Below are 24,435 nucleotides of genomic sequence, written 5' to 3'. Positions count from 1 at the left end.
ATAACGATAAACGTGACGCTTGCTGGATAGAATCCTTGATTGCGTCTACCGTAAAACATATGGCCTTAGGGACATCCGTAAATTTTTCTGCCTGCTGGGCCGGAATAAGTTTAAGCATCTGCTTAAATTGATCCGATAATGCTTGAGCGACCCCAATCGCAGCCACAGCTGGCTGTACTACTGCCCCTGCAGTAGTGAAGGAGTTCTTAAGTAGTGCTTCCAAGCGCTTATCAACTGGATCCTTGAACACCTGTATGTTTTCTACAGGGCATGTTAACGATCTGTTAACACATGAGATGGCTGCGTCCACTGCAGGAGTAGCCCATCTTTTGGAAAATTTTTCTTCCATAGGATATAGGACAGAGAACCTTTTAGGTGGTAAGAAGATCTTATCTGGCTTGTTCCAATCTTGGAACAAAATTCCCTCTAATAGAGGATGGATCGGAAACACAGCATTGCTTTGAGGCGCCCTCAGTGAGCCCAAAGCTGAAACCGTCGATACCTGGAGATCTGGTACTGGCAAGTTGAATGTCCTATGGACCAAGTCCGACAATCCTTGAATCCACCAGCTCTCCCTCAGGGAGACTGCCCCAGACTCCTCTGTATCCGGGTCTTCGATCCCTGAACCTACTTGGTCCGTGTCCAAGAGGTCGTCCAATTCCCCTGAGGAAAGGACCTCCTCTTCTGAGGGTCCGCGCTCGGGCGACGGAGATCTATTCCGCTTACTGCCCCGCATAGCTGCGGATATCATTTTTCCCATGCTTTTCTGCATCTCTTTTAAAGAGGTGAGTAATACCTCCTCCGTGACCATCTTAGGGTTGGACTGACCCGCGTCAGCTCCAGCCCCAGATCCCGATGGCCCCAAGGCTCCCTGTAGGGAAAACAGCGGCATACCATGGTACAATACCGAGGTACACCTGCTACCTATTGGTATTTGGAACTATAAAAGTTAATTGTCCAAACACCTGTTTGGGGGATAAAAAAATGCTTCCTCTCCCCTAGATGACTTTTTTTTTTTTTTTTTTTTTCGTTTTTGTTTCAAATCCAGGAAAGAAAAAACATTCTGTCCCCCTGAGTAGTATTGCAAAGAAAAACTATGAGATGGAAAAGAAACAGCCTATTTCTAGGCTTGACAAAACAGTCCTCTGAAGACTGCAATATCCTTTCTGGCCACTGTGTGTCCTCGGCGCCCCGTGCTGCCGCTCTGGTCTTTCTCCTCAGTTCCAAAGTATTGATGGAACAAACAAGGAAGGGCCGCCCCTTCCTTTAAGCCACTGACCCGCCCTTCCCCCCCAGCAACCTCAAACAGGAAATGCCCCTCCCAACAGGGGGAGGGGGGGGGGGATTTTGGGAGGAAGGGACCTCTCTGTTCCAGCAAACTGCAGCCTGCAGCCTGGAACCATGAGGAGGCCAGCGTTTTGCCTGCTTGCAGGCTCTGAGGAGGAAGACTGAATGGAGCATCGCCTGGAGGCCTGCAGGTAAGCAAAGCTCTCTGACACACACATATATTTTTATATAACACAGGCCCCACTCAATGCTTTTCCAACACTACAAGGGAGGTCACATCTTATGGGGAATAATACATAGAGAGCCATCCTATCTTTATGATATGTGACTAGTTTGCCAGATGCAGTGCATAACTTTAGGCATGTCCCCTGTGACCCCCCAGAAAAAAACCTGCTAAGAACCAAGTTCCGCAAGTTTTCCCCTCACTTACCTGCTCCATGCCGCAGGACTTTGCCAAGCAAGAGGCCCAATCTTCCCCCATCTCCGTGGGGATGTCTAGACCTTCAGGCCCTGGGTTCCTATGAAGGATCCACTGTCCTGGGCCCATATAGCACCCTGGCAACAGAAAACTTTAGGTACGCAAAGGTTTCTAAGTTCTGGGCCCAGGGTCCAGCTCTCTAAAAAGAAAAGCATTATGGGCTATACCCCAAGGGTTTGGGGTCCGGTTACTGACCACTTTAGCGCTGAGGCTTTTTTGGACAGAACCGGTAGCTCACCTAATCCCAAGGATGCGGAGGCAAGCTAAACCATGACTAACACCTAAGACACTGGCGTAAAAACTGAGGTACTCCTCCTATGGGAGGGGGTTATATAGGGAGGGGCATTTCCTGTTTGAGATTGCCAGTGTCTACACCTGAAGGTACTCCATATAACCCATATAGTAATGAATGCCGCTCTGTGTCCCGTGATGTACGATAAAGAAAATATATAAATATATATATACACACACACACACACACACACACACACAATTTCTGTCCTAGGGAGACAACGTTCACTCACTGGATAGAGCAATTTTGTTATTCTCCTAGGGCCTAGGCCATGGGTGCTCCACCTGTGGCCCCCCCAGCTGTTGCCAAACTACAATTCCCATCATTCTTCTGCCTTTTGGAGTCATGCTTTTAACTAGGGGTGCAACGGATCAAAAAACTCACGGATCAGATCGATCCTCGGAACAGGAGTCACAGATCGAATCATTTTCGGATCAGTAAAAAAATAAAAATAAAAAAAAATAAAAAAAAAAATGGCTAATGGCCGCGATCAGCGATTTTTTTCGTGACCGCGACATTATGGTGGACACATCGGACCATTTTGGGACCATTACAGTGGGAAAAATGGCAATTACAGTGTTACTGTTTTACTAGTGTGGGGGCATTGTTGGCTATTATTAATAGCCATAGCCAACATTGCCCCCACACTAGTAAAACAGTAACACTGTAATTGCCATTTTTGCCACTGTAATAATAATCATAGCCAACATTGCCCCCACACTAGTAAACAGTAATACTGTGTGTATAGCCATTTTTCCCACTGATTACAGTCACTGATTACAGGCAAAAATGTTTTCCCACCGATTACTGATTACAGGCAAAAATGGTAATTACAGTGTTACTGTTTTATTAGACCGAGTACATCAGTACAGTGAGTTGGCTAATGGCTATTAAGCCATTAGCCAACTCACTGTACTCAGGTTGCATGCTTGCAGAGTCAGCGGCGCAGCGCGCTCTTGCAAAATAGAAAAAATCCACGAGCAGAGGGAGGGGTGATGACGTCAGCGCGCACTGCCGCCAAGTGTACCAAGATGGCCGACCGCTCCATCTTGGCCGAAGCCGCGGTCTTTCCTAAGGCCGCGGCGGCGGTGCGTTCCGCGGATCGCATAGTGTGCCGATCCGAACAGGTCGACCCGTTCGGATCGCGGATCGCGCACGATCCATTGCACCCCTACTTTTAACGATCAGCTTTTCAATGCCTCATGGGATTTGTAGTTCTGCATCAGCTGGAGGGCCACAGAATGAGCACCAGTGCCCTTGGCTGAGCCCCTGATTTGGACAAAAATCTCCATTCTACTCAACTCCACCACATAGGAAGGTGGTGTTTTGTAGTTCACAGAAAACCGTTGGAAAAAATGGCAACATTGTTTGAGATATCAATTCAGTGTACAAAATTTGTAAACATACAAAAATTTGGACAAAATTAACAGGTAAAAAGTATATTTAACCTGAAAAAGGGAAAACTGATGCAACCACATCTAACTGGCAAACTGCAACCTCCAGTGTCTGAGAGCCATCAGACAAAACAGCAAAAATAGGATTTTTAAACAACAGCTTACCTGTAAACTTTTCTTGGAGTACACCACGTGACACAGAGCCTTTAGTCATTACATAGTTAGTCAGGTTGAAAAAAGACACAAGTCCATCCAGTTCAACCACAAAAAAAAAAAAAAACACAGTACAATCCCATACACCCAACTGCATACCCACAGTTGATCCAGAGGAAGGCAATAGTGGGTTATATAGTTCACCAGGCACCTATTTACTTGGGATAACGCCACTACACAGCTCACCTTTGGACTCCATAGAGCCAGTGGGTCCATTACATGGTTTGAATTACGATTTGCACTACTCTTCCTCCGTGGCCCCTGATGACGGTCAACAACCAGAAACGCGTTGGGCATACACTTCATCTACTAGGAGAGTGCTTTTTTTGCCATCTGTTTGTGGCATATGTATTGTTTTATTATTACTGTTTTTTGTATTTGTCTATGTGTTGCTTTTACATGCACCATGGGTGCATGCTGTGTGCATTAATAAGTGCTAATTTTTGTACCAATTCCTATTAAAGATCGCTTTTATACCTTGATACTTTGCGTGGCCTTTAAAGTCCCACCCAGGGGGAGATACACTCTGTTATAGTTCACCAGAGGGGATTGGACACTGGCACACCCAATGAAGACGAGTTTCCCTCTAAATAACCCCTCCCATATGGGAAAGTACCTCAGTTTTGTAGCAAAGCAGCAAGGATCCCATAGAGGGGGGGGGGGGCCTCTGTGTCCCGCGGTGTACTCCAAGAAAAGGATTTTACAGGTAAGCAGGAGAGAAGGGAGGGAGACACAGATCAAGCAGACCACCACCTGATGCGAGGCCCTTAAACCGCTGCTTTCAGTACACTACGCCCAAAGGCGGAATCCTCATGCCCTCTCACATCTATTTGGTAAATGTATGGTCTGAAGACCAAGTTGCAGCTTTACAGATCTGAGCCAAAGAATTCAACAAAACATCCGTTTTACGTATCTGAACAGTTGCTTGCAGATAATCTAGAGAGTGCAATCATTTTCCCCCTGCCGACTGCGGCTCGGAGAAAAAAAAAAGGTAAAATATCTTGATTTAAATGAAACGTCAACACTACTTTAGGAAGGAAGGTAGGATGGGGACGTAACAATTTTGTCTGACAAATTAAAAAAGGCTGCTTACAGGAAAGAGCTGCCAATTTAGAAACTCTCCTAGCAGAGGAGATGGCAACCAAAATTCCAAATTCCTACTCAAATGAATTAACAGAATATGGCGAATAGGTTCAAAGGGCTGCTTCTGCAAAACAGACAACACTAGATTCAAATCCCATGGGCACAAGGGAGGTTTGACTGGCGGGTTTACCCGCAGTACCCCCAGAATGAATGCCCGGACTAGGGAATGAGATGCCAGCGACCTCTAAAAGAAAACAGAGCCGAGATTTGATCGTTAATGGTACTTCGGGCTAGTTTCATATCTACCCCTAATTGACAAAAGGCCAAAATCCTACTAATGACATATTTTTGCGGATTCCACCCTCTGGATGCACACCAGGAAACATATGCCTTCCAGATTCTATAATAGATGAGCCTGAAGGCCGGCTTTCTAGCATTGAGAGTGGAGAGAACTGGATCCGAGAGCCCACGTTTCTTCAATATGTAGGTTTCAACAGCCAAACAGTCAAATTTAGCTTTCGTAAGGAAGGATGGAACACTGGACCCTGCGATAGCAGGTCTTGGCAAAGTGGAAGGATCCAAGGTTTCCCCACCGCCATCCTTACGATTTCAGTGTACCAGGACCTTCTGGGCTTATCCGGGACAACCAGGAGCACTGGTATTCCCTCTTGATTTTGCAAAGCTGTCTCTGAAAGATTGGAACCAAAGGGAATGCATAGATCAGTGAAAACTGATCCCAGGAAATCATTAGTGCAGGCTAGAGGATCTCTTATCCTTGACACAAAAGGTGTCCAATTTCTTGTTGAACCTAGAAGCTAGCAAGTCCACATCCAGGGTCCCCCATTTTTAGCATATAGCTTGAAAAATGTTGGGGTGAATAGACCACTCTCCTGGTAACAGCTGCTGGCGGCTCAGATAATCCACTTGACAGTTTTCTACCCCCGGAAGATTGCAGAAAGACACAGAATATGACTTTCCGCCCATACCAAAATCTGGCCCCCTTCTCTGAGCAACCCAACTCCGGGTGCCCCCTTGATTGATATAAGCTACCGCAGTAGCATTGTCGGATTGAATCCGAACAGGGTAACCCTGTAAGCCGTGTGTCCAGGTTCTGAGGGCTAGGTACACTGCCCGAATCTACAAAATATTGATGGGCAGGCTCATTTTCGAACTTTGACCAAGTTCCTTGGGCCGAGGCCTCTTCAGGACTGCCCCTCAGCCGAAAAGGCTGGCCTCCGTAGATACCACCTTCCAGATGACAGGAAGAAAAGGAAGGAAGGATTTGCCGGTTTGTAAATTCTTGGTGTTTGACCACCAACTGAAGCTTTGGCGCACCATTGAAGACAGGTGCATTGGAAAAAATCTAGAGCTTGGATTCTTTTGTTTGAGGTAGCCAAAATACCGTTTTGAAGCAGCCTCGAATGAAACTGGGCATAAGGGACGGCCTTGAAGGAGGCCACCATCTTCCCCAATAATCTCATGCCTTGACGATGCGGACCAGTTTCTTTAAAGATTTGATCTTTGGAAGGAACACTCTGCTTTGTGCCCTGTCTTTGACCATACCCAAATACTGTACCCTTCTTAGGGGTTGTAGGGAGGATTTCTGTAGGTTTAGGATCCACCCTAAATGCTCTAGGTATTTTACCGTGCTGAGAACCAATTTAATCATACTACTGACTCTTCTACCAGGAGTGGGTCGCCTAGATAGGCCGTCACTGATATGCCCTGTGCCCTTAGATTTTCCAAAAGCGGGGCCAGAACCCTCGTAAATACCTGGGGTGCAGTAGCCAAGCCAAAAAGGCAGAGCCACAAACTGGCAGTGGCGGTGTTCTACTGCGTACCTCAGGAACTCCTGGTGAGTGTGATGGATAGGCACGTGCAAGTATGCATCTTTGATGTCTATAGATGCCAAGAATTCTCCGCCTTGTAGGGTGGAGACCACCGATTGAATCGTCTCCATTTGGAAATGGCGAATGTTCAGAAACCGATTCAGAGCTTTTAGATCCAGAATGGGCCTGATGTCTCTATTTGGTTTTGGAACCACAAAGAGGTTTGAGTAAAACCCCCAAACCTTGCTTTTAGGGGAACTTCCATGATTACCCCCTGACACAGCAAGTGATCCAATGCTTGGAAGAAGGGTTTTCTCTTCAATGGATCTTTGGAGATGTTTGAGCTTAGGAACCGATAAAGTGGGATCTCTCTAAATTCCAGTTTGTACCCTAGGGATACTGTGGAAACTACCCACTTGTCCTGGATCTCTGCCTGCCAAGCTTCTGAAAATTGCAGAAGCCCCCCCTCCGTTTGTTAGTTTTCTGGACCCACGGCTTTTTGTGACCCGGGGTTCGACCTTGGGTCTTGCCTCTTGTGGCTGGCTGAGAATGCCGTCGCCACTGCCTGGAAGCTGAGGTTCCGGGAACCTGGGCGAGAGAACGCTTAAAACATGGGTGTTTTTTCTTTTTCTTATCTGGTAACAGAAGTTTCACCACTTGAAATCTTTTGGATTTATTTATCCAGATCATCCCCAAACAGTCGTTGCCCATGAAAGGGGAAACCGGGCAAAAGTTTTTTACATGGGGCTTCCGCTGACCAATGCTTTAACCAAAGGATTCTGTGCATATGTACTAGCTGGTGCGTGAGGCGGGATGCCTGATGAATAGAATCTCTAAAGGCATCCACTGTAAAACACAAGGCCCTAGGGAGGTTCTCCCATAATTTGACCTGATCTGGACAAAGGTACTCAAGTCCTTGCTTTACCTGTTCCTTCAGGACCTGACACATGCCAACTGCTGCTACAGCAGTTTGGGTTACGGCGGCAGCCATAAGAAAAAGTGGATTTAAATAAATATTCCAATTTCTTTTTCGAAGGATCTTTAAACACCTGAGCATTGTCTACAGGACAAGTTAGGTTTTTATTCACACAAGAAATGGCCGCATCTACTGTAGGCAGCCTCCACTTTTTCCTCCATAGGATAAAGAACAAACTTCCTGGGAGGAGAAAAACACTTGTCTGGATGTAACCAGTCTGCGTAAATAAGATTCTCCAATAGAGGATGAATTGGAAAGCAACATGCAGCCTATGGGGATTTTAATGAACCTAGGGAGGAAACAGGTGAATCAGATAGCCCAGAGGAGGGCAATTTAAACGTAGAATGTACTGCTTCAGCATAACATTGCACCTGCAGTTTGAGAACCTGGGAAGCAGAAAAAAGGTTCCTCTGAAACCCCTGATACTTATCCCCTGATAGAGATGCATCCTCATCAGATCTTTCAGATGGGAGATCTAAAACAATAAAAGGGGACTTACTCCGCTTTTTATCCTTCTGAGAGGATGCTGCGTTTAAGGTAGCGATTCTCCCTTCTAAGTTGTTCAGAGCTGCTGCCAAAGTGTCTTCAGTGACATATGTAGGAACTGGTACAACAGGAGAGGCTGCTATGCCAGATAACGGCAATGGCTCACCCTGCGCAGGAGAGTCTTACAGGAGAGGATGGGACTAGAGTAGGAATGGCTAGAGCTGCCCGATTCAGGTGGCGATGCTTTAGTGCCTTTCCTAGGATGTCCCTGAATTCCTCCTATGGGAAGACATAGTCCTGTGCCAAACAGAGGTACAAAACAACTTGCATACAGTACTGTGCTAGTTTAGCATAAACAACAACAAGCAACTAATCGTACAGTCTGATGCCGAGTAGGCGTCCAGGGTGCCTGTATCCAACGCACAGAGAAGCTTACGTGACCCTGAGGCTGCTGTGTCTCCGTTTGCAAATTAATCTTAATCTAGGCTTACCTGTAGGTGCAAGATGTGTGGTTGGGTTTACAACCACTATAAAGTATTTTTACTTGCTACTACTATATCTCTATCCAACAGATAAGGCGTGTGTCGGGTTGGGGGTATCAATATGGGGTGGACGGAAGCCCCTGCTGCTGTGGCCACTTGCCTGAGGGATACCTATTTTATAACTGTCTGGAGATGGGCCTCTATGTAGATGTATGTGCTTGAATCCAATAACTGGCCCAGAGGTCTGGTGCTGTGGTCTGCCACTATGATCATTACATTGACAATTGCTCACGTTTGTTTTTGGAATGTCCCGTTCCACTTTGGTTGCTCCTGGTTCTGCCATCGACACCCTGCCACCCCCCCCCCCCCCATCTGCCAATTTGCTTTTGAAATCATGCCCTTCTCTTCCTTCCTGTTGGCTCTCCATGCCTTGGATCTTTGCAGACGCTAGCTCTTGCTGGTAAGCGTACATGTGGCTTCCCCCAATATATATTAAGATTGGATCATGCTTGTGCCTTGATTGTACCATTATGATATTTGTTATATTTCTTCATTTGATAAATAAGTTTCATTACAGATGATATTGATTAATTTCTCCCGAAGAAACGGCATGCTCCATGAAACATGCAGAGGATATCAGATATACCACAGTGTACCACATCATGGAATCGGTTAATGCAACATTGGTGTGACACACTGGTTCTTTATGTTCTTAAGTATTAGCATAAAAATGACATCTTAAAAATCAGCAGCCAACCGGTTCCCGGTAAGCGCTCTTGGTCAATGGGCATGAGTACTGACCGGAGTGTTCTGACCAGGAGGGCCATCAGCCCCCCCCAGGGAACACAATAGCTCAACAGGGAAGATCTCTGTACTAATGTCAGATCATTAGTACAGTGGCTTAGTTTATTCATGGGGGCAATTGTTCTAAGCGTTTGTGTCCTGTGCAACTGAAGTAAATGTCTCATTATTCATTTTATTACCAGTAAATCTATTTTGACCCCTATAAAATTTAGTGTGGGGGAGATTTCCATGACTGGGCTATGGTTTGCCTGGTCATGTGGAATATAAAGCCAATAAGTTTGTTTGTCACTCTAGTAATGAAAGGTATAGGCTTGTTTAGTAAAGCTTTAAACAGTGCAACTTCTGATATTATAGATAAGTGCCGAGTTGGAACCTAAACCAGTATCCACAGGAATACCGATATCCAATGGATGCCAACAAGATCGGTGAAGAGACAGCAGCTGGGTTGATTTGTATTGTATTAGGGCCCACAAGGAAGTATACATTCTGGAATGTAACAAAGCAAGTGGGTCCATAAGTGCTTAGCAGTTATGGGAATGCCAAAGCCCTATCTCAGGTTATGACAATGCACTTGATTTATTAACTCTGATAGATAGGTCAATATAATCTGCAGCTGCTGAATTATGTCTATCACTGGGTGAGGTGATATGCAATCATGGGGAAACCATAGGGAGAAGAGTCCCACAGGTGCAATGTCTTATTTATAGAGTCCATCTAGTCCCCTACTCTTACCGTAAGGCATTTCATTCTCTCCATCCCAGATGCAACTCCTTACCACTGTAGCAGCAGGGAGTTTTGTACGGGATAGAATTACAGTAGTTTCCCCCCAAAAAAACACGATATAAGCCTTCAGGCCGCAGTTAAAATACAAGTAGCCAACTTCTTAGAAGATTTTGAGACACCTGGGAATGGCAACCCTAGCAGGCAATGGAGTCCAGTAGGAGAGACATACCCAAGATCCTATTGAATATTTGGATTAGTTACTCAAAATGGTTGCATAGGAGGCTACATTGCCAACAAATATGGAATAAACTACCCATGAGATGGTTACATCTCCATTTAGGTACCCCAGGGTTGTCAAGTATGGACGACATCTGGGGTCTTAAACTTAAAAAAAAAAATAATAATTTGCTAGATGTTTTCCTTATGCACTGCGCAAAACAACGATTTTGTGGCTGCTACAAATATTTTCTCCCCCACAACTAAAAGGCTTGGACTCTGGAGGTTGTTTTCTGACTTTTATATTGCGTTTTCTTAGTTTTGAAGTACTTGAAAAGACATGCAAAAAAACACTGTCAGATCAATTCAAAACGAATGCAACTGCAAGTTGAAGACCAGACTACTAGTACTCTTTGTAAAGGTATAACACGAGGCATAAAGAAGGGTGAACTTCAGAGATCTGTACATCCTAACCTGTGCAAGTCTTGCAGTTGTGGAGGACATATCACCCTCATCATGGGCCTAATAATAGTTTATAAATATAGGAAATACCCTACCGAACCAAAAGGAAAAAACAAATACAATTTTAAACCTGGATAAAGATTTGGCTAGAGTGTATTTAAAAATGGCTAATCTAGATATATATTTGATAATGTGCAAATACGTCCTTTCTAACATGAGCACATCCAGCCAAATTGATAGAGGACAGCATTATTCCTCTTTAGATGAAAGGGTCACTACAGCCAATTTTTGGTTTTGTTGTTGTGGATAGAGTAGAGAGATTAGAACACCTGTCAGCTTTCACTACTGTGCCCCTGTTAGGGAAATTTACCCTCAATATTTGTTCAGTTTACTATTATTATCAAAGGTGAAAGTAAAAGAAAAACCCAAATTTGGGGTTGGAATTAGAACAGCAAGAGAAAAATGGGCAAAAAAAAAACTGTCAGAGGATTATAAAGTCTTTAGTGAAACTTTAAAACAGTTTCAAAAATTACAATTGGCTATGCCAAACTAAGAACACACACAGCAAAGGGAAAAGAAGCAGTGAAGGCATCATACCTCTATATATCATGATGTTCCACACTACCAGCTTTAGGCGCAGTTGCATAGAAATCCAAATGTGAAGGGGCTCAACAATTTTAAGTGATTATTTAAAACATGGAATACAATACCCATACTCAAACAACTTGGATGCACAATTTACTAAGAGCCCATTCACACAGGGGCAACACGACTTCTAGCAGGACTTTGGGAGGCAACTTGGACGCTACTTGAGTATGAATCATCAGGCAACCTCAAGTCGCCTCCAGGACAGTACAAGGCAACTGCAAGTCGCCTCCAGGACAGTACAAGGCAACTGCAAGTCGCCTCCAGGACAGTACAAGGCAACTGCAAGTCGCCTCCAGGACAGTACAAGGCAACTGCAAGTCGCCTCCAGGACAGTACAAGGCAACTGCAAGTCGCCTCCAGGACAGTACAAGGCAACTGCAAGTCGCCTCCAGGACAGTACAAGGCAACTGCAAGTCGCCTCCAGGACAGTACAAGGCAACTGCAAGTCGCCTCCAGGACAGTACAAGGCAACTGCAAGTCGCCTCCAGGACAGTACAAGGCAACTGCAAGTCGCCTCCAGGACAGTACAAGGCAACTGCAAGTCGCCTCCAGGACAGTACAAGGCAACGGCAAGTCGCCTCCAGGACAGTACAAGGCAACGGCAAGTCGCCTCCAGGACAGTACAAGGCAACTGCAAGTCGCCTCCAGGACAGGAGGCTTTTCAGTGGCCAAACAATCAGCTCTGTGGGAGGGAGGGGTTTGCCTGAGAAATGTATGTTATCTTCCTGTATTGTTGCTTCAGTTAAGACAGTGATCAGACTTCTGAGGCGACTTCCATTGAAATCAATGGGTACAAGTTGCCTAGAAGTCAGATTGAAGTAGTACATGAACCTTTTCTGAAGTCGGAGCGACTTCAGTAGTGTACATTAAGACGGCTCCCATTCACTTCCATTCATTAATTTTCTTGACCGCGCAACTTGAAGTCGGATCCCAGGTCGCCCCAGTGTGAACCGGCTCTAAAGGTATCTATTTAGAAAACAATTGTTGCACAGAATAAATTGAATAAATGTCCCCTTATTTTCTGTAACAAATGTATTCCTGTATCATCCATCTACTGGCCAGAATTTGATATAGCCTTCTGAAATACCTCAGAGAAAATAAACCGTATTTTGGCCACTAGATTGACCTGCCTATATAGGAATGAAAGTATAACTAAAGGCAAAACTTTTCTTTCAGTTTTGGACAAAGTGGAGATTGATAAGAACACTTGCCAGCTGTTACTGCTGTCTGCACCCCTATTAGGGAGATTCGCCTTCTTTTTTCTACCATTATCATAGAAGAAAAAAAAAAATTTGGAGGAATTTTTCCAATGGGAAAAGTTCTGGTGACCTGGGGGTCCCCAAGAGATTCTCTTAATTTGGGGGGGAGGGGGACAGAAAGTGAAGGCAAATCTATCAATATGGCAAAAAAGAAATAAACCTTTACAGGGGTTATACCCCCTCCTGTACAAAAAAATAAAAAGTTTTGCCTACTTTAACAATTATAAAAAAAATACCAGGAAATTTCATCCAGGATAGCACAAATGCTTCTGACCCACAAATGGGGATGACAAAGAACTTGTGTGACATCAAGACCAGCTTTGAAGAAAAATATTTATAAAAAAAAAAAAAAAAAAAAAAAAAAATGTATATGGGGGAGGGGGGCTATAGGCCATCTTCATCTGCAGGGAATTGGCAAATTTAAACATTGGAACTGGAAAAAAATATTTAATGCATGTAAAGGTACCTACCTGTACAGTTGTGTGCTCCATAAGGTCATCTCTGCTACCTGCAACAACAAATAATACACAATTAGTTGACACAACCATATACTAACTGGCTAATCTGCTGCAAGACCAAAATTAAAGCCTACACACTTTTTACTGACCGGTCCCCCTGTACCTGAGCCACGTATTTCCCACACCAGAGACGTGCTCTTCCCCTCTGCCCATTGGCTCGGCTCTTGATTGGATAGATTGACAGCAGTAGGAGCCAATGCTATCAATCAAATCCAATGATGTGGGGGCCGAATCCGGCATTCTGCTTCTGTGGACCCACACGCAAGGTAACCCCCCGGGAGAGTGCTTCTTCTAGGGAGTTATACAACGCAGGTAGAAGCTGCCAGGGAACCCCAGAAGTGCAAAACTGCACCGTGGAGGTAAGTATGACATGTTTGTGATTTATAAAAACAAAGCCTTACAATCACTTTGATGCATTCCCTGCCTTAATCACTGGGCACTTAAACCCCCTTTTCTTAAGCGGACCACTTTTCAGCTTTCGGTGCTCTCATATTTTGAATGACAATCAGTCATGCAATATTGAACCCATGTGAAATGTTTGTCCTTTTTATCACAAAAATCAAGCTTTTTGGTGGCATTTGATCACCTCTGAGTTTTTTTTTATTTTTTGCGCTAACAAAAAAAAAAAAAATGAAAATTGATCACACCTCACGTACTGAATTCCTACCTCGTTTTTTGGAACCCAACAAGTCAGGACAGTACAAATAACATGACCCCCTTTTGGAAAGTAGACAGTTTTTTTTAAGTTGGAATTTTTCCCCCACAATTCTTTGCAAAATGAAGATTATTATTTCTTTATTTTACTTTTCCACAAAATTGTCACATTAATGGGTTATTTCTCTCTCACAGCATATGCATACTACAAATTACAACCCAAAACACATTCTCTTGTCGGGTGATCTAAGGGCATTTAAAAATCTAATTTGACTACCTATTACACTTGAGGCACTGATGGGCACTGTAGTGGCATGGGTGAGTACTGATGTGGCATGCATTTGGCACAGATGGATGGGTCATGGAGCACAGATGAAGCATGGATGGAAGATGCATGAGCTATGGATGGATGAGACATGCACAGATCAGCGCTGTGGGAACTTTGGATCCAGCCCATAGCGCTGCTGCACCTGGCTCTCCCCCTCTCCTCTCACACTGTACCGATCAACGCGAGGGGAGGAGCGGAACAAGCTCCGGTTTGTTTACAAGAGATCACACTGTTATTTGATGGCGTAATCACATAGTAAAGGGCCGCTGTCATTGGCCCTTTACCCCTATCCATGACACGCCGGGTCTGGGAGACCCAATAGTCAGAGATTCCCGATGCGCGCCCAAGGGGTGCGATTTTGGGAGGACGTCATGAGCTGTAGCCGTCATTCAGCTATGGCCCGGTCGGCAAGTGGTTAAGGTAAAAAATTGCTCCAGTATCGCCCCCTCATGTTTACCCAAGCCCTCACTTGATCCAGCACTATACCAGTCTGTAGTGACTCTTCTCTCTCTCGATACCGTGGTACCCTGTACCTTTGGGCGCATGCGGTATTGCATGCCATTGAAGTAATTTTCGTTTCCATTGACTTGAATGGGTTAACTCGCTTTGATATGCAAGTACTTTGGATTACGAGCATTTTCCTGGAACGGATTATGCTCGTAATCCAAGGTTCCACTGTACAAACTAGAAAATTCATTCCATGTTTTTATGGTGTTGGGATCATCACAATGGACTTTAATCAGTTTGCTATTGATAATGCACATGGTTTATTATGCACACCAATATTTTATCACCATTTATGTTCTTTTCTTTTTAGCTCCAACGCCTTTACCTTTGTTTTACCATATTATTTGAGTATATACTCAAATATGCAGTTCGGGACAGTGCTATTTTTAGCCTTAAGGTGAAAAACCTTCTATGGTGCTGGTCTATGGTTACTTACCTGACCTCGATCTTCCTAGCTCTAGCTGGTGTCTTGTGTTCTGATTGGATAGATTGATAGCAGCGCAGCCATTGGCTCCTGCTGCTGTTAATCAAATGACAGCGCTGGGGCCGAGTGCTGCAATCTGTGTGAATGAACACAGATGCGGGACACGGGAGCGCACCCACATTGGGTGTCCACCAAGGAGAGCGTTTCTCCAACGTGGACACTTGATGCGGGGGAGGATCCACCGACGCCGCTAAGGGACCCCAGAAGAGGAGGACCGGGCCACGCTGTGCAAAATGAACTGCACAATGAAGGTACAACAGGTTTTTTTTTTTAATGAGGGTTTACAGCCCCTTTAAGCTAATATTGACAACCCACTGCAGATCGCAACTGTAGTGCGTTTTGAACACAGTGTGGGAAATGCCTCCTGCTTTGATCTACACTAAAAGAGCAAGTCAATTCTTCTTGTTTAATTGTACCTACAGGTAAGCCTATAACAAGTCAGACCTACAGGTAAGTCTATAACGAGGCTTACCTGTAGGTACTATAAATATATCTTCTAAACTTGCACCGTTTAGAAGATATTTACTACATCATCAGCGCATGCGCTCTGAAGGAACAGCCGACCAAGCCGTTTCTTTAAGGCCTTGTGCCAGGACTTGGGCCTCCTGCGCGGGAGTGACGTCATCATGGCCAAGGATGAGCTCCAGCGTGGTACACGTGCAGAGCCCGCCAGGAAGTCTGCACGGCGCTGCGCTAATCACAGCTAGGGAGACATTGTCCCGATGCTCGGCTGCAGAGATCGGGACAATGTCTCCCTGGCTGTGATTAGCACAGCGCCATGCAGATATCCTGGCGGGCTCTGCATGTGTACCATGCGAACACTCCAGAGCTCATCCTTAAATCATGACCTCAGCCAATCACAGCGCCGGGGAAGATGTCAGTCTCAGCAGTTTGCGGCGCCGCTGCAGGGCTTCGTTCTGAAGTATTTTATGCGATGCATACTAGCTCATTATGCCTTGGTCTTACAGGTGTGTTTTTTTTTTGGGGGGGGGGGGTTTATAATCTCTTTAAAACAGTAAAGTAAGGTACATGCAAACAAGCAGACTCTTCCTTCTAAGCCAGCGCTATCTAAAGTCCAGATAAAACCTGTGCCGTTAATAAAGTGAATACCTGCCTCTGAAAGCCACCCCATTGTAGAAATATTCATGGGTGAGGTTTCTTCAGAAATGTACTTTGTGGGAGATCCAATGTCCTCCCAGCAGTGGTTGCTTCATCTTGGGGACCCTGACATCAATGGAGATCACAGCAGTAAAATAAGTGGGGGACAAGATCCAACACAACCAGAAATGTGTTTCTGAAGAAACTGCAGCCACGAATATCTCCTCAAATGGTGGCATTCCGTGATTATGATCGAAGAATTTCGTTTTTGCGATGAACATATATTTGTGTGGTGCAGCATGTGTTGCCTGAGAAACAAGCGGACGATACATAATACACAAGACAAATCTGCTTCCTTCTGAGACTGCCCAATCTGCACATCCTCAGTAACACACCTGAAAACTATATATGAACACCAGCTGATGACCTTCATTGGAAAACAACAAACCACAACGACTATTACACGCAATGTAAGCGGTCTGAGCGAGCCCTTCCCACCGGCTACAGAACCTGGAGCGAACACCAAGCCCCGCACACAGCGGCCTGAACCTGCTCTGTAATTCCATGCTCCATTCCGCAACACGTTAGCTCGTTAGAGAAAACTATTCGGTGTAAACCACACAGAACATGTGTTGTTCGGCGGGTAAGTGTAACATTGGAAGCCCATGTTCTTACCTTCAGATAATTCCGCCATGTTACTGCTGCAAACGTATCCGTATTGAGAGTCGCGAAGAATGCGCGTCATCAGAGGGGACAATTGGAAAAGGCGGAGCTAGGCAGCGAACGCCATGTTGGAGGAGGGCACGGGCTAGGGCGGAAATGATGTTAATACAAAGAGTGTTACTGAGCGGTAAATGCAGCACTAACCTAACGATAGTCTTTATTCATAAAATATAGTCTTTTAGATTAGATGATCACAATATAATTAGATCATGTAGTTAATGTGAGCGTTTCACCTAAACAAGCTGTTTACACTATATCTAGTCAGGTATATTTCACCTCTACTTGCAGAAAATAGTTCATTTGTTAACATCTCAAAAGTCCATAATAATAGAGTCACATCTGTGCGGGTGGTAAGAAATCCCCTGCCCCTTTTTTTAAAACCTGTCTGTATGGAACTGCATGGGACCTCTGCAGTATGTGGTTTCACCAGGGTTTGACAAATTTGCTTGGAATCTAGGAGCCAGCTAAAAAAGTTAGGAGCCAGAAAACGCATCCCGGCCCGCCAAGCTCGCGCGCAGAAGCGAACACTTATGTAAACGGTATTCAAACCACACATGTGAGGTATCGTCGCGATCATTAGAGCGAGAGCAATAATTCCAGCCCTAGACCTCCTCTGTAATTTAAAACATGCAACCTGTAAAAAAATTTAAATGTCGCCTATGGAGATTTTAAAGGGTAAAAGTTTGTCGCCATTTTACGAGCGGACGCAATTTTGAAGCGTTACATGTTGGGTATCAATTTACTCGGCGTAACATTATCTTTCACAATATAAGAAAAAATTGGGCTAACTTTACTGTTGTCTTATTTTTTAATTAAAAAAAGTGTATTTTTCCCCCAAAAAAGTGCGCTTGTAAGACCGCTGCGCAAATATGGTGTGACAGAAAGTATTACAATGACCGCCATTTTATTCTCTAGGGTGTTAGAATAAAAAATATATATAATGTTTGGGGGTTATAATTAGAGGGAAGGAGATGGCAGTGAAAACAGTGAAAAAACAAATCAGAACTGCTAGAACTGTTTTACTTGTAATGCCAAACGGCCACCACAAGATGGCCCCAGATCACAGAAGGCTTGCAGAAGGGTGCAAAGCCGCAGCCTCAATTACCGGCGCGCGGCGGGGGCGCACGGAGACATGGGATCCTGTGTCTCTGTGCGCCCCACCTCCCCCCACCGCGTGATCGCGGCAGACCTGCACCGGCTGGTAATTTAGGCTTTGCGGCCTAAGCTCCCTTCTGTGAAGGCCGCAAAGCCGCGGCCTCAATTACTGGCGGGCGCCAGGTCACAATTTCCTGTCGCAATTGCGACTGGGCACCCGATTTTGCATGGTATAAGTGTGCAGCCATCCAATCATTCATTTACAATCAGCTTTCAGGTTTTATTGCCAAAACTTAAATTAGTTGTTACCACTGTAGTAGTGTGGTACCCCAGGGGTGTGGTGACCCAGGGGTTTCAACTGGACTGGTTGAGGAGCTCCAGGGAGCTTGCAGTTTACAGAGGAAACTGGCATTCCAGTTTCCTCAATTGTTAATAAAGTCCACTTTGGGACCTGGAGCCCGGGGATTTTGTAGAGATCTGGGTGGGATGAAATCCCCAGTCCTTGGTCCAGATTTTCAGGTTTACCAGCACACTGACTTGTCAGGTGTGTGCTGGCCTTTTTATAGACACCTGACCATGGTTCTGGGCTCCACCCTCCCGAGGAGTCCAGGCTTGGAAGGGAGAATCCAGAGAGTGCAGGTGTGCACTGAAGTAGCTAGAGAAGCTGGAGAGTGCAGGTGTGCACTTTGTTGTTTAATACTTTATTAATTCATGGTATACACATCACTTTTTTCACCATATTGGTTATGATATATATTTGTTTCACACATGGACACAGATGCTGATCCTTTTTTTTGTCATCTTTTATCACTGGTATGAGATTTTTTATTTATTCCCATACACGATAGCAGTCCATGTGTGACACATCAGGGTTCATCAAAGTGTTCCATTGACTAACGATCACCTGTGGGTTAATTGGTGAAACACCCCATTCACCTTTTTTTCCCTCCTCTTTTTTTTCCTTTAAATATTTTATTTTATTATAGAAAAAAAGGATGTACATCTTAGTGTTCTCATTACACTTCAGAGTAGAAGATCAAAGACAAAGAAATAAAAGCAATTTAAACAAATTTTCACATTACATTTTAGCAACATCATACTGCAAGGGGTGTGTATATCAGAGTGCGGTCGAGAAAGTTCACTGAACTATCATGAGCAAAAAGACTATAAATGGTAACCAATACTCTCCTGTCCTCTTGCGAGACTTGTCATACTCAACCTCGTGTAGGATGAACTGCAAGGAAGTGAGAGGATTAACTAAGCTCATAAACCAGGAGTCCAATCCGACACCCCTTAAAGGGAACAATCTGTGTCGGCAAAATAGCTGAAAAAGAAAAACATATTTTATGAACCAAACCGCTGAGTAAAGGTAATTTAAACAATGGACTCCTGTGACCCAAAATAACCCGGGACCTCACCACTAGTAACATTTAAAGTGTGAAAAAAACCTACACGTTTTTTAGGAGCGTACAAGGAGAGGGAACTCCTTCCTCCCATCCCTCCCCCCCTCCCTCCCCCTAAAGTGGCCCGATGAGCATCTTACCTGTAAGAAGTCTAGCAAAAAAAAAAAAAAGGAAATAAAAAACCGTCCAACATGACGGAGAAAAGGTGCACTCGAGGAAACATTAAAGAGAGAGCAAAAAATAGGGAGGAAAGTAAAAAAAAAAATAGAGTTGATTGCCAGCTAGAAGGTTAAGCACCCGTAAGGGGTATCATAGTACCAGGTGAAAGGTGTACACCCACGTGTTTGGCCCATGGTTCCCATATGGTCTCAAATAAGTTATACGTATTTGAGATAGAACTAACCATTTTTTCCTGAGTCATAACCCAGGATATCTTCCTCTTGGCTGCTGCAAAAGAGACTCTTGGTTGTTTCCAAGCCGCCGCTAAGGTGGATTTTGCTCCTAGAAGCATAAAAGTAATCAATTTTTGTTTGGATTTAGGGACCCGGGGAATGTCGGACCCCAGGAGTGCTATTTGTGGGGACTTTCTTACAGGAACCCCCGTAACTTTTCTGATAAGACAAAAGATCCTGTTCCAATATCCCCTGATTTTGGGGCAATCCCACCAGATATGGGTCATCGTGCCCTGGGCTTGGCAACCACGAAAGCATAGTGGAGAAGTCATTGGGAACATCACAGCCAACCTACTGGGAACTAGATACCACCTCATCAGAACCTTCATATTAGCTTCAATTAAAGATGTATTAACCAACCCTTTATAGGTTCTTGTTCCTACCTTATGCCATCTTTCCAGGTCCCAGGTCATCCGCAGATCTCTCTCCCATGCCTCCATGTATGAAAATTTGGAGGTCACCCCAGATAGTGCCGTGTATATTGTAGAAATACCCCCTTTGTGTTCTGTCATTTGTTTGCACCAGCGTTCATAACTAGTGGGAATTGAATATTGGGATTTGTCAATCCAAAAGGTTGACACGAAGCGAGAAATTTGCAAGTATCGATGTCTTTCCGAATGGGGCAGATCCAATTTCCTCACACAATGTTCCAATGAAAGCGGGCCTGTGGTTGACAAAAAATCACCTATTCTATAGATCCCTTTGTCTAGCCACCATTGGAATGCTGTAATGTTCATTCCCGGGGGGAAATGAGGATTGAGGAAGATCTGTGTCAAGGGCCTGGCCCCTGAGACGAGAGAAGGAAGGTGTCTCAGACTGTCCCAGAGTTTGAAGGATTGTGACAGTGTGGGGGACATTATCGCAGGTCTGGATTTCTGAGGTAACCAGAGAAGGCTCCCCAACGTTAGGTTAGGGACCGCCAAACTCTCAATGTCTATCCACTCTGGTTTTTCACATTTCGCGTATATGGATGATAATTGGGCTAGTCTGGCTGCCTGATAATACTTGAACAGGTTCGGTAGTCCGAGGCCCCCTTGTGTTTTAAGCCCATATAGAAAGTTTTGGGCCAATCTGTAGCCTTTACCTTCCCACACGAATTTAAGGATTTTGCCCTGAAATGATCTAAGTTGATCCTTTTTAACAGCAATCGGGAGAGATCTGAACAGGTAGAGTAACCTAGGTAATAGAGTCATTTTAATTGCATTTACCCTACCTATCCAGGAAAGCTTGTGTCGAGCCCATGTCTGGAGATCTGTTTCTAGTTTACGAAAAATAGGTGGGAAATTAGCCTGATATAGTTGTTCAATTTTGGCAGTGAGGTTTATGCCCAAGTACCAGATGGATGAGTCGGCCCACTGGAATTTAAAGTAGGGTTTCAGATGATCGATCACTGAGGGTGGAGTGGAGATATTTAATGCTTGGGATTTATTCCAATTGACCCGCAGACCCGAGATTTTTCCGAAGGACTCAAGTAAGTTGCATACAATTGGGAGAGAGGTGATCGGAGAGGAGACAAACAAGAGGAGATCGTCTGCGAAAAGCGCACATTTGTGGATTTGGTTACCGCAGGTCACCCCCTTAATGTCCGGTTCAGACCTGATAGCGATAGCCAAAGTCTCAATCGCTATGGCGAAAATCAATGGGGATAGGGGACAACCCTGTCTAGTACCTCTGGCAATACTAACCGGGTCTGAGAAGTATCCCTGTAATTTGACCCTTGCACTGGGTTCAGAATAGAGGGACCTCAACAGACCTCGAAACTGCTCTCCAAACCCCCAACGCTGCAATACCTCAAAAAGGTACTCCCAGGATAAGGAGTCAAAAGCCTTCTGGAGGTCCAATGACAGAAGGAGTCCTTCCTGCCATGGGCTCCCGTCCCATCCTGACTGGAGCAATGAGATAACATCTATTGCTCGCCTCACCTGATCTGGGCCCTGTCTACCTGGTATAAAACCGACCTGGTCTTTATGGATATACATTTTTTATGAAGGAATTTAACCTATTGGCTAGGATCTTGGTCAATATTTTTAAATCGTTGTTGATTAAGGAGATAGGTCTGTAATTCTCAACTAGCTCTGAGTTTTTGTCTGGTTTGGGTATGACTGAAATATACGCCTCATTTAAATTTGGGTGCATGAATCCCCCCTTCTCCCCCCGTTTTGAATTAAAAAATTTAGTAAGGTATGGGGCCAGGGTTTCAGAGAAAGCTTTGTAATATGGCACTGAAAAGCCATCTGGTCCAGGGGCCGAACCATCCCTCAGGCCCTTGATTACCTCCACAATTTCTTCCTTAGAGAATGGGGCTTCCATTAAATCTACATGACTCTCCTGTAGGCTCGGGATCGAAAGCCGATCTAAAAAAGATTTGACCTCAGAATGCTTGGCCAATCCCGACCCCTGATACAGGGAGGCATAGAAGGTTTCAAATTATTGTAGGATGCGTTTAGGATTGAGGGTCGCGGTCCCCTCCCGGGTCTTGATTTTGGGCAGAGCGAATGTTCGGAATCTCGGCGAGAGCTTAGTGGCTAGCATTGTGTTCATTTTATTCCTATATAAATAAAATCTAGCGTTGTTCCAATTTAAAGATCTTTCCGCTCTAACTGTAAGTGATAGGTTCAATGCTAGTCGAGCGGCATCAAGCTGTGAGACCTGGACCGACGTCTGGTCTTTCTTATGTTTTTTGCGCAAGATTATGAAATCCCTTTTAAGTTTCACTATCTCCGCGTTTTTTTCCTTTTTTCGTTTAGTAGCTATCTGAATGATCTTACCACGAATGGTAGCTTTATGGGCTGCCCACAATATCTCAGCCGAGATCCCATCCACATCATTCAGCTCAAAATATTCTTTCATGGCCTTCTCAATCTCCCGGACCACAATCGGGTCATGTAGTAAGGTTTCGTTTAGCTTCCAGTGGTATTTGTGGGATCCTAAAATTTGAGTTTGTATTGAGCATACCACCATAGAGTGGTCTGATAGGGCTGTGTCTTTTATATTAGCTTTAATGACCGTGGGGACATGTCTGGCGGATGTGAATATGTGATCAATCCTAGAGTATGATCGATGTGGATGTAAATAGTGTGAATAGTCCTTTTTATTTGGATTAAGTTCCCTCCATATGTCTACAAGGTTATGTTGGTATATTAATTTTGCTATGTGCGAACTGGCTCTAGTTGGACGGGTTAGTATTGTAGCCAGAGGCTTGGATTTGTCTAGACATTGGTCGAATGCTATGTTGGAGTTCCCACCGCACACTATCATTCCTTCCAACAGGGGTTCTAAGATATTAAACATAGATTTAAAAAAGGCAGTTTGGCCCCTGTTGGGGGCATAGTATGAGACGAGCGACACCAACAGGTCATCTAGTTCTCCCTTGACTAGGAGGAACCTACCGTCAGGGTCTCTATGTATTAGCAGAGGGTTAAATTTGCAGGTCTTTGCGAAAAGGATTGCTACCCCTCTCGTCTTATCCTCTGCGTTGGCCAAAAAAAATTGTGGGTATTGTGTATGTAAAAATGAGGGAGAATAATTGGCCGGGAAATGGGTCTCCTGCAAAAGGACAACTGACATCTTCTGGGAATGATATGACTGAAACACCTTCCTTCTCTTAACGGGCGAGTTCAACCCCTGAACATTGTGTGAGACAACTCTAATAACGGTAGGCGGAGCCGAATTAAGGGATGAAGTCATTGTGAGAGCAAGATGAATATAATTTGGAACTTACCCCGGTCACAGGGAGGCATGGGAGAGAGTGACGCGGACGATGAACCTGGCCCGGCCCCGAGGTACTCTGGGCGGAAAGCTGTAGAAATTGACTGGCAATCAAGAGAAAGGAGGGAAAACAAAAAACAAAAAAAAAGATTAGTGGAAACAGGAAGAGAAAAAAAAACAGAAAAAGAAACGATGCATTTCAGTAAATGAATTGATACCATACAACGAACGTGGGAGGGATAAGGATCCATCCCACCCCCGTCAGAAAAACAATCAACATAGCCCTTGAAATGGGCTACTGGACCACTCCTTGACAGTGAAGGATCCACCGTCAAGGAATGGTCTGAGGCGCAAGGCGTCCGCCTCGGCCCCCGTCAACCCTAAGAGTAGTTAGGAGAATTATAACTTATTAAACAATACTCTAAATGAATACTATGACATTTCATATATAGACTATACGAATCACGGTCAGTGCGGAGAAAAAAAAAGAAAAAGAGAAGTGGCATCAGCCAAAACCACATATTAGACCGGTATATGCCAACTTGAGGAAGAAGAGAGGGGCGGGGGGTTGCGTGAGTCCCCAGCCACGGGGACTCCCAAAAGACAAAATAAAAAAATAAAATAAAAACAAGAACAGAGTGGGAGGCCGAACTAATAAGATGAATAGTTCAAGTCTTTGCTGGATCTTTGGTGCGTCGGCTCTTGTTCGTTTGCCATGTAGGGGATAAGGGACTAGCCGGGGTGGACCGCTTGGAAGAACCTTGTTGTAAATTTGAAGTGTCCATTGCTGAGTCCAAGGAGATGAGCTTTAAGGCGAGCAGGATTTTTTCTCC

General features: G+C 44.7%; 1 protein-coding gene across 1 annotated transcript in view; it reads right to left on the bottom strand.

Annotated features, from left to right (window-relative positions):
• Positions 1-16,991, bottom strand: part of SF3B2 (splicing factor 3b subunit 2) — a 62,779-nt gene extending 45,788 nt beyond the window's left edge. Inside the window, exons 1-2 of the mRNA XM_040328825.1 lie at positions 16,897-16,991; positions 13,103-13,140 (exon numbers count right to left, since the gene is read on the bottom strand). Coding sequence (XP_040184759.1) covers positions 13,103-13,140; positions 16,897-16,966 — 108 coding nt within the window. The 5' untranslated portion in view covers positions 16,967-16,991. The remainder of the gene's footprint in view (positions 1-13,102; positions 13,141-16,896) is intronic.
• Between the last annotated feature and the right edge of the window lie 7,444 nt (positions 16,992-24,435).

The sequence above is a fragment of the Rana temporaria genome, chromosome 11 (assembly GCF_905171775.1).
Source record: "Rana temporaria chromosome 11, aRanTem1.1, whole genome shotgun sequence".
Taxonomy (NCBI): domain Eukaryota; kingdom Metazoa; phylum Chordata; class Amphibia; order Anura; family Ranidae; genus Rana; species Rana temporaria.
Note: the sequence above shows the minus strand (reverse complement) of the source record. Positions and strands in the feature narration are given on the sequence as shown.